The 10,494-nt window shown below is 52.5% G+C and overlaps 1 protein-coding gene across 1 annotated transcript; it reads right to left on the bottom strand.

The window, feature by feature from the left end:
• WNT8A (Wnt family member 8A) lies at positions 1 to 4,434 on the bottom strand. Its single transcript, XM_072348315.1, has 6 exons — positions 3,030 to 4,434; positions 2,918 to 2,951; positions 2,579 to 2,717; positions 1,809 to 1,934; positions 1,522 to 1,664; positions 1 to 561 (listed from the first exon to the last, which is right to left on the bottom strand). Exons 1-6 carry the CDS (start codon positions 3,266 to 3,268, stop codon positions 1 to 3), a joined length of 1,242 nt encoding a protein of 413 aa, XP_072204416.1. The 5' UTR covers positions 3,269 to 4,434.
• Between the last annotated feature and the right edge of the window lie 6,060 nt (positions 4,435 to 10,494).

Raw genomic sequence — 10,494 nt, 5'->3', positions numbered from 1 at the left:
CTATCTCCTGTGGCCTTTGTTCCGCCGCTTGGTGTGGTTGGCAACGGTGGCATCGCGGCGGGCGCAGAAGTGCTTGGCCACCAGCTGCCGGCACTGCTCGCACCGCACCGTGCAGCACCAGTGGAACTTGCAATTGCAGCTGCTGACCACCTCTGTCCTTCTCTCCTCCACTTTGAGGCCGCACTCTGTGCAGAGCCGCCGGCAGCTCCTCCGCTCCCACTGCGAGAGGTTCTTGCCGGCCTGTAGGCACTCGCGGCCCTCGGTGCCGTGGTGTCCCAGGCTGGCATTCCTTGTGCAGTAGTCAGGGGAGTCCTCCAAGAAGACGAGCTCTGTGGAGTGGACGTGGTGGAAGGCCTCGGCAGTGGCCCCGCGGCTGTCAGCGCTGTTGCCAGCTCTCATCCTCCTCTTGTCCATCTCCAGCTTATGGGCTTGGTCGTATTTCATCTTCAGGTAGTTGCCGATCTCCCGAAAGTCGGCAAGCTGAAGCCAGCAGGTCTGGATACTGCAGCTGCCTGACACCCCATGGCACTTGCAGGCCCGCTTCATTGTGGTTTTCACAGCCTAGAAGGAAAAGGAGCAGAAGTTGGAAGCAGCAGATTGTTGTCATTCAAATCTCAATATATGGCACTTCTATGAGGGCAAGGAATGGGCCAAACGTGACTTGTGCTACAGGATTTCAAGTCCTTCCAAGACACAAACTGATGCTTTTATCTCAGCTCTAGGCAAACATCTGTCCTCATCACTAATTAAAAGATGGAGATAACAAGCAGGCACAAGCTGTTGCCCCCAGCCATTCTATGGCCAGGGTAGAGGCAGGGTCATACCCTCCTGGCACTTCCCAGTCTGTGACTCATCTCCCTCATTGGCACATCAGCCCATCACCTGGCACAGACCTCCTTCAGAATGTGTGAAAAGCACTGGAGTAACAACAGAGAGCTCTTGTGCATCTCCTCCAGGCCGAGCACTTCACAGCTATTATCTACTCACCTCCCTCAGGTATTTATAAGGTCCCAATCACTGGTATCTATGTGAGATTATGCCTTGACACACCCTATGAGATAGGTATGCTAAGTGCTGCTGTCCTTGTTTTTACAGACAAGGTTTGGTCTGAGCTGCTGCACCCTCATGGGTATCGAGCTCATCCTCACAGCCAGCTTCCCTGCTGAGCAGCTTGGAAAAACCCACTGCAGGAATGCAAGCTGGTACTTGTGTTGTGTTATGGATGTGAGCGTGAAACTGGTGCGTTTCTGAATAAATGGCGTTAGTCATTAACTGTGCTGCACGCAGCTGCTGGAGGTGGAAATGGATCTTATTGCAGCTCCTGTTTAGGCTTAGGGTTGGATTCTGACTATGTTTTTTCTTTCCGAGCAAATATTACCGGGCCAAGACTGTCACAAGCAGTTGCAGAAGGGGACCAGAGCAGCTTACTATGCTGTCTGATGTTGTTTCCAACAAGTACATTAATATTATTACTATTTGTATTACTACAATTACTATTATGTCTTTAACTATTTGACTTACGAGTCTCCCAACTTCATTGTTGTGCAGGTTGATCAGGGCGCGGGTATCATGACCTGTTTCTAAAGCATCCACAAAGAGCTTGGAAATCCTCTCCCCAAACTCCACGTTGTCACTGCAGCCTCCCCAGACCCAGCCGCGGCCACCTGCAAGACAGACACGGATGGTAAGAACAGAGCTGCCCCAGTGGGCTGAGTTCTGCCCCAGGACATGCAGTGCAGTGAGGCTGGGGTGATGGCAGCCCATCTCATTGCTGGTCGGTCACAGCAGGATGCATGTCAGCATCTTACCTACGCGCCCGTTCCTGGAGTCGTCACAGCTGCAGCTCTCAAAGTCTCCCATGCTGCAGTTCCTGGTCAGGGTGTACATAACACCAGCGGAGCTGATGGCGTGCACAAAGGATGTCTCTCTGGTAGCTGAAGAAGGGAGAAAAGCTGTCACACACAAACATACGCACCAGTCATTGTTTAATGGGAAGGAAGCCCTCTTGTGAAGCCATCGCCATTCAGAAGGAGCAAGAAGGGGATAACAAAACAGACTGTGCAAAAGGTAAGGTGCTACACCAATTAAATGTTCCTGCCTGGAGTCGCTTCAGGCTTCAGCATCAAGAGTCTCAGCAGCTTGGCACAATGTTCTACAAGCGTCCCTGCATGGGACGGAGGTTCTTAGCAACAGCGGGATGGTACAGCCAGCAGTCAGATCTGTACTGACAGCAGTCTGGATCCATGCTCCTGTTTTAGTTTCTTTTCAACCTTTCCTAACAGAATCAGGGTGCCCTGGGCAGCCTGATCGAGCAGTTGACAGCCCTGCTCATGGTAGGGGGTTGAAGTTCCAAGATATTTCAGGTCCCTTCCAACCTCAGATATTCCATGATTCTATTAAATATAATTCCACTAATTCTGGCTTAGCGAGGGTACAGACCCAGAAAGAACCTGGGGTCACAGAAGGAACATTAGCACTGTTTCTTAGGAAAATTAACGCAGACATAGAAAAGCAAGCATGAGTTTTAGGGGTCAGAAAACCCTCTTCATCACCAGGTTGCTCGTTTCAAGGTACTCACCACTGCGCAGGCGGTTGTGGGTGGAGAGCTGCAGGGCGCTCTCGGGACAGTTCCAGCGCTCCCATCCAAACTGGAACTTGCACTCCTCCATCCCGCTCTGTGCGCCGGCCGCCACGCTGCTGGAGTACGTCAGGTATGCCTGCATGGAGAGCAGCGTCAGGGCCTTGTCTTTTAGCATTTATCCATGACAACAGACATACGCGGGCTGTGGGACCTTTGCCTCAACAGGACTTGGAGCTGGAATGCTCCGGGAAATCTGGTTCCTTAGAAAAGCAGTATTTCCCATTTGCAAAACAAAATCACTTTGCTTAAATTATTGACAGTGCCTGTTGTAATTACCTTAGGTCCTGTCATCAGAAAGTTGTTCACTGACCTGAAACAAAGAAAGGAAAATGAGCTGCGCCATTTAACACAGGCTCAAGAGCATCCCCTCCCACACCCCGAATCCTACCATGCTGCTGCATTGAGAACTGCACCGTAGATGCCCACGATGGAGAGTAGGAGGAAGGTGCTGCTCCTCATGGCTGTCAGAGCGTGGGACCCGGCTCCCTCCGCTGATCCCGCAGGTCCCTGGCAGGGCTGCCTTGCTGTGCCGTGATGTATCTCCAGATATTCGGGTCCAGGAAAGCTGCAGGAACCTGCAACCCTGATATTTATAAGGTGAAGTTCTGAATAGTCAAAACCCCCCATTCATTTGCTACCCAATGACTTAATGTGGTAAAAAAGCTCCCTCGCCAATGGGTGACAAGGAAACGCCTAATGTTGCACTTCAAAAGGCAGAGCGGTGTCACTGGGAGCTGTGATGATGTGAGGAGAGCAAACTTCCCTAACAATGGGCCACTTTTAACCCCACTCCACACCAGCTCCATCCCTTTCTCCCTCCCCAAGTGCACTTGCCTGCTCCCTTTCACGCCCTGCTCGCAAGCAGAGGCCGGGCCCCCAGCTCTGCGATAACAAACCCAAGCATTTCTATAGCGCCCTGCCAGCCTGCTCCCTGCCATCACAGCTCTGTATCCTATACAGATCCACCAGAGACACACCTCCCGGGTCTTCTTGACTCGAAGAGATTCATTTAATGGTGTTTTTTTTCCCCTCCTCGCCTCCTTATGATGAAAATTTCCGTATTTCCATCCTGATAATAGCGTGCACGTCGCGGCAGCGTTTGGAAATCTCTCCAATTCACGCGGCTGCAGCTTGGGAACGCTGTGTGAATCACTTATGTGGTTTGCTCCATGCTTCAAGGCTGTAATTAGGGGAACAGTTTTCCGGGGGTTGCGATTTCCCTGCAGCGAGGTCTGCCCTGGCTTCTGGCTGCTCCGCACACATGAGCGCTGCCTCGGCCCCTCCACTTCATCCCCGTGTGCTTGGAAGGGAAAATCCTTATCAGAGGAAAACCAAAAGGCCTCTTCATAGTCACGGTCATTAAGGGCTGCGGGAGCTGTAATGGAGCAGCAGCAGGACTTTGTTCATGGAAACTTCTCGGGTGGTTTTCCTGTGGCTGAGCAGCCTCAGCCGGGCCGGCTCACCCTGTGCAGGGCTGTCCTTGTCCCGCTGCTCTCATTTCCCCATCGAGGTGCTGACGTTTGGGCTCCTGCTGTTGCTGCAAGGTGATGTGCTGCGGGGCTGCAAAGTGGAGGTTTGGGCTGTACCGGGGGCAGGAGCAGACTGTGCCTCAAATGTGCCCACTGGTCTGCCCGTGGGGGTGTGTGAGCACAGTGAGAGCCCACGTGGAGCTCCCGATCACAGGGGGCCGAGGGACGCCCCCACTTCTCTCCCCTTGCTGAGCACTGAGTGAGAGGAACATCCCCATCCAGCCCCTGCTGGAGGGAAATGGGAGTCAGCACGGCAAAGCCACCAACAACCGCTGGCAGTCAGAGGATTAAAAATGCAGATTGGTTCAAAATGCAAAATGCTTTCCAAGTGAGCACCATGCTGGTGCGCTGCCGCCAGCACGGCAAAACCCTCTGTGAGTCAGCACTGTAATCATTACCATCCCGAGCAGATCCTACTTGTTAGAGCTGTCAAAGGACAATTACTGGGAATGAAGTGTTTCCCATGTATCAGCGAGGTTCATTGATTAAAGCCTGTGCATATGGCTTGGAAATCTGCTGTGCATTTTCTAGATGCACGCACGTCATTTGGAGCTTTGCGTCTGTCTGTCCCTGGGGGCACATTGGTGGTTTTTTGGTTGGTTGGTTTTTTTTGGTATTTAGTCTGGAAGAGCCTGTACAGCTGAACAGTTTTGGTGTGTCTGTTATGTCAGCTCACACATGATCCTCCTGTCTAATGCCAGAAAAATAACAGCTTCTCTGGGCGTGAAGTGCGGCTGCAAGCACTCATTGCAATTGGCAGCGCTGCACGGTTATTTGCTTGGGTTGTTAAAATATATCTTTCCCTATTAAAGCCACAGGGATCTTAAAAGTCACTTGTAATGTTGTCACTTATGCTGGTTGTTAGCAAATGGAGAGCTGTGCACGGGTGAGCCTTCCTGCTCTGGGGATTTGTCAGCCTGCTCAGACCCACGGGCTGGGACATTGGTTTTGCTGAAGGGCTTTTCCCACCACCCAGACCTTGTGGTAAAGCAGATTTCACTCTTACTGCGTTGATAAATTTTGCACTTATAAAGTGCTTTGCTCAATGCTCTTGCAGCAAGAGAGATTAAAGGTCGCAGGCTCTGCTTTGTGGTTGGGTATATTGAGGCACAGAGCCTGCTGCGCATCAAATCTCAAAGTAAACGGCAGAGCCTTACGGGCTGTAGTTATTCCAAAGCTGATTTCAGTGTTTTGCTCCCCAGGTTGCGGGGTGGTGCTGGCTCATCCATCACCCACGGGACAAGCCTGTTCTCACTGAGCCCTACAGCTCATCTGCAGAATGCTGGAGGAGTTTTCCTGCGGTGTTTCCATTCCCTAGAAACTCACAGGGGAAAAAAAAATCTGAAAGCAAAATTTCTGCTTAGTTTACCTGGTGGTGCAGAACAGCAGCGGCCGGCAGTCCTGGCAGCCCTGAGCTGTGGGGTCGGTGGGACCGGCAGAGGCTCCTCGCTGCTGCAAACAGCCGAGCAGGGAATGCTGGTTGGGAATCGGTGTCCTGGATGTCAGCCGGAGCCCCTTGGCTTTACTGATCAACTAGTGATGCTTTGTTTCTTATTTTCCTGCTACGCGACCAGACAGACAGTGCTTTCTGTGAGATGATGGGAGTCCTGAAATATTTTGGTATCTGCCCCAAGTCAAGAGACTTTAATAGAGTGTATGCGACCCTGTATATTCAGGAAACCCTATTCACATCAGAATATGGCATTTAAAGGATAGCAGACACGAGGCAAATCAGTTCATCCAAATGCTGCACGTAGAAGCAAAGAGGGACGGATGGGCTGTGTGGGGGTCAGGAGTGCAGGGAGCAGCAAGGGGAGCGAGCACTGCTAGCATGGAGAACAGCAGATAAAGCACAGACAGCTCACTAAATTGCCCTGGGCAGGTGATACATTTGGACCCCTAGCGTCAAATCCTGCGTTGCTGGCTCCGTTACAATAAAATCCACCTGGGTAATTAGAGAGCCACCCCCTCGTCAGCAGTGCCGGAAGCGGCTGCGTTTTATTGTGCTCTCCCCAGGAAGCCACCCAAGCCCCCAAGGTGATGCCATACCCTTGGATTGCACACAGTCTCCCTGCCAGGAGAGTGTTTTGTTTTGCTCCAGAATGATCCATCACCGAGCACTGAATAAGTGCCCAGGATGCTCAGCTCTTGCTTTTCAGTCTTCCCAACGTCAGGTTTCCCACAGTGGGGAAAATAGGTTCACGTCTGCTTTGTCTGCTGCAGTTCCCAGCTGCAGGAGCAGCCTGCAGGACTCAAGCCCTGGTCCTGCCAGTGCTGGGGGGAGTTTTGCCTGAATAACGAATATGTTTTGATTAAGGAATGTTAATTGAAGATCGGGTGAAACTGAAATTAGATTTGGTGCCACACCTACCCCGCAGGCTCAGTCCTCTTGATTCCTGTGTTGGTACATAATTAGAATTGGGCTCCTGTTCACTAAACAGAAGCTTAAAAGCCCAGCAGTGCAGTTGGAGGGTGCACTTTGCTGTGACCAAGTGAGAAGCTCCCATCTCCTGCCTCCATGCAGCAGCTCGTCCCTCTCGGTTGTACCAATGCAACAGTTTTCTGTTATTAATCCTGATTCCCAACACAGCTTCATGCACTGCATGGTGGGGCAAGCAGTGAACTTCATCAGGGAAGCCTGGAATGAGCAACTCCAAGGTAAAATGCTCTGCTATTGAAGGAGACACCTCCTGGAATGTCCTACAGGACCATCAGGGTGCTTAGAGGACCACAGGAGGTGTGAGGCTGCACAGCCTGGGCTCTGAAACGGAGGCTTCAACCCAGGAGCACGCTGGGACGTTGCTTCTGGCAAGAGAAAGGCTATTTATTTCACTTGCAAGCAGATAAAGGGCATTTATTCCCCATCCTTCTCCCCAGTTTTGCATCGCATGTTTTAAGTCTGTCCTTTCCCGCTACCTTCTTGCCCTAACGACTTCTTCTCTCTGTCTGTACAACCTCACCCATTCCCAGACTCCCACAGGCAGCTGCTCTCCCCCCCAGCATTAGGGCTATAGGCAGATTCCACTCTGGGTAAGAGCCCTGCTGTGCCTTCCTGCACGGGTACACAGAAATCCCATTCTCCTGGCCCCAAATCTCCCTCCAGCAGAGCAAAGCTGCTCCTTGCTTGGCATCTCCACCTGGGAAGGGCTGTTGAGGTCTGCCTGCCCATCCTCACCGAGCTGGATGGGTTACTAAATCCCCATGGCTACTCTGAGCTTCTTTCTACGCAGCATCCTAAGAGGAGATAAAGATACTTTTGGGCAACCAGCTTAGTCCTGCTGCTGCTTGAGCTGCCATGAAGCGCAGAGCAGGATAAGGCACTGGGGTTTCCACCAGCCTTTAGTTTGCCATCCCTCAGCTCTGTGACCCGACGGGTCTCACCTTGTCTGCTCCTCCAGGTGTGTCCTTCAAAGCCCACGGGGCTGTTTACACATCAGCACAATAAAGCAGTGCCGGGAGTTTTGTTTTCCTCTCCCTCGTTAGAGGAAGTGTCATGCAAAGCAGTGTTAGTGCAGCAGATAGGTTACTGCCTGCGTATGTGGGTATCTCCCACTCTGAAAACACAGCTCCTCAGCAGATAAACTCCTGTCCAGGAAGAGATCAGGACCCTGATATGAAGGAAAATTATCACCTCCTTTTTCACCGTTCCCATTCAAACCTGTGCTAAGTTAACAGCTGAATAACGTTGCTTGCGTGGTGCTCCACAGCTCTCCACACCGCCGGTCTCCGTGTCCCTTAGTGGCTGTGGCTCTGCCCCCTCTCCTGCCCTGACCCACTTTGTGTCCTGGGGAAGCCCTGAGCCCAGATACTGGTGTGGAGCTGGAGGTGTGCGGCTGTGCAGGGCAGTGGTTGGCGGCTCTGGCAGCAAACGGGGGCAGTTTTCAGTGTCACGGAAGGGAGCAGTGATTTGAGCCGTGAATATTTTCTTAAGACTGACCTTTACTTTCATTGCAGCCCCACTCCAGGCAGAGGAGTGCACAGAACTGCCATGTCTTTCTGGAGAAACTGGGGTGGAAAGAAGCATTAAGAGCTCTGAGTCGTGCTGGGAAGAGCCCAATGGGCAGAGAGCTTTGTTTCTGGTCCTGCTTTTCCAGAAGCACTGACAGCATGCTCATAGAGGCTTCAGTCAGCCTGCAGGTGAAGCTAGAGCCGTGCACGTATTGTGACAGGTAGGAAGACATGTTCCCAGCGTTACGTGAGCGAGGCAAAGCCGTGGGGCAGGCTCTCTGGCCTTAAAGCAGCTTTAAGTCTTTACAGGTTCGAAGCTACCCAGCGGTTCACAAAGGCCCCCCCCGGGCACGGAGCCCCGTTAGGGCCCTCTGGGGGCTGAGGTCTCCCTGGGGACGCGCTCTGAGCGCTCGCAGCGGCTGGGTCGGGATCCGTCCGGGCGGTGCCGGGGCTCCCCCTGGGGGCGGCCCGTTGCGCGCAGCCGGCAGGGCGGGCGGAACCGGGAGCCGAACTCGGGGTTCCGTGACTGGCCTTTCCCGCAGGTCCGCCCCGGGACACGCTTTGCAGCGGAGAGCGGGTTATGTGTACCTGTATTCTTATTGCTAAACCAAATACACGATGTGGGGCCCATCAGGTGTTTCTTTAACTCTTGGAGGTGACCTCTTCAGTGCGAGCAGGGCTGGCTGCACAACCTGGGCTGCCTCCAGGTCAGGGACGCAACAACAGAAAAACCCAGTTCTTTCCACTGAGAAGGAGGATTGTTTCCAGCAGCACGAGGAAACAAAGCAGACCAAGAGGGATTATTTTCCCCAAACAAAATGCTGTTTGAAAACACCCACTTGGAGTCACACCCCCCCCCCACACATCCCTCCCTCCCTGCTGCAACTTTGCCAAATGCAAACATTTTCACAGCGTCAGCCTCTGAATTTGGATTCAGATGCCTGAGATGGTTGGTTGGTTCCAAAATCCTCTTTCATCCTGCTCAGTGCCTGCTGCTGGAGCCCTACATAGAGCCCTGCAGGACCCCGTCTGCACGTGTCTCTCTGAGCACAGGGGCTGGGAACACCCTTTTGCGCCCCCATCCACAAACTTCTCCATCAACTGAATGAATTGTGGTGGGCCTGGCAGAAAACAGCATCGGAATGTTTGCAGTTTATTATAGGAGCTTTTGAGAGTTGTTGTCAGCACGGGGTGCAAGATGTGCACAAACCATCCCCAGCTTTTCCTGAATGGTCTGTCCTGAAATGACAGCAGGGTGTGGAGATGCCTGGCCTGGCGCAGAGCCACAGTGGGAGGCAAAGCTCAGCCCACTTGAGAGGCACGGGGTTGGATCAGGATCACACACCTGCACATGAACATCTGCTCCTCCGTGCCCAGTGCTGGGTGCAGGACCTGCAGCACACTATGGGATGGCAGCTGCCCGTGCCTGGCTGTGGGGAGGGCAGCAGCTCTGCTCCCTCCCTGCTGCAGGGGAGGCTCCATCTCGGCACTGCCAGGTCAGTGCTTTCTAGGGGCCGTTGTTTTCATCCTGTGGTTTGGGGAAGACAATGAGAGAGCTGGACAGAGTCAGGAGAGCTGCTCATGCTGCTTCTGACTTGGGTTTTGGTCACACCGGGCACCTCCTCGGCTGCACTTTCAGCTCCCTCCTGCCTTTCTTTCCACTCAGCTGCAGTTTAGACCCTGCTGACATCATGTCACTGTGCTCACTGCCTTACACGTCCCCTGCTTTCCTCTCCCATCTTCCTCCAGTAGTAGGAGAGGTCTTTGTCAGGCCAGGAGCTCAGTGTTGGAGCAGAGACACAAAGGAATATTTTCCTAAAGCTGGAGCTCCTTGAGCCTGGTGTGGGCATTTATGGCATTTATGCTGTCAGACACCTCATAAAAAATAACTGGGGGGGGGGGGGGGGGGAGTGTATTTTGGAACTGGAGCCATCAGGATTCCCCTGTGGTTTGTAGCTGAGCTTAATCTGGAACTCAACAGGTTCAGGGTTTGTCCTCCCTGCATTTCCCTGTTATCAAACACCTGCCTAATGAGCCTTGCTTAATCAAGCATCTTCTCTCCTCTGCTCAGCCAGGGCTCACTGTGGCTGTGCAGAGCAACTAGCAGTGACTCACAGGGGACAAGGCTGGCTCTACTGCAGTGCCAAGAATGCTGGTGTTTGTCTGTATATGATTGATTTTATTTTATTATTATTATTATTATTATTTTTCTGTGATGGGATTAGTACCAAAGGCCTTTTTTCCTTTGCAGGATCCCTAAGGTACTGTCTCATTATGTAAAGTATCCAAACAGCAAAGGCCTGTTGCCCATCAGCTAATTAGCCCCAAGCCTTAAGTTCCCCAGCTGGAGGTGGGTGAGATTTGTGGGAGAGGTGG

This window comes from Excalfactoria chinensis, chromosome 13 (genome assembly GCF_039878825.1).
Source record: "Excalfactoria chinensis isolate bCotChi1 chromosome 13, bCotChi1.hap2, whole genome shotgun sequence".
NCBI classification, from domain to species: domain Eukaryota; kingdom Metazoa; phylum Chordata; class Aves; order Galliformes; family Phasianidae; genus Excalfactoria; species Excalfactoria chinensis.
Note: the sequence above shows the minus strand (reverse complement) of the source record. Positions and strands in the feature narration are given on the sequence as shown.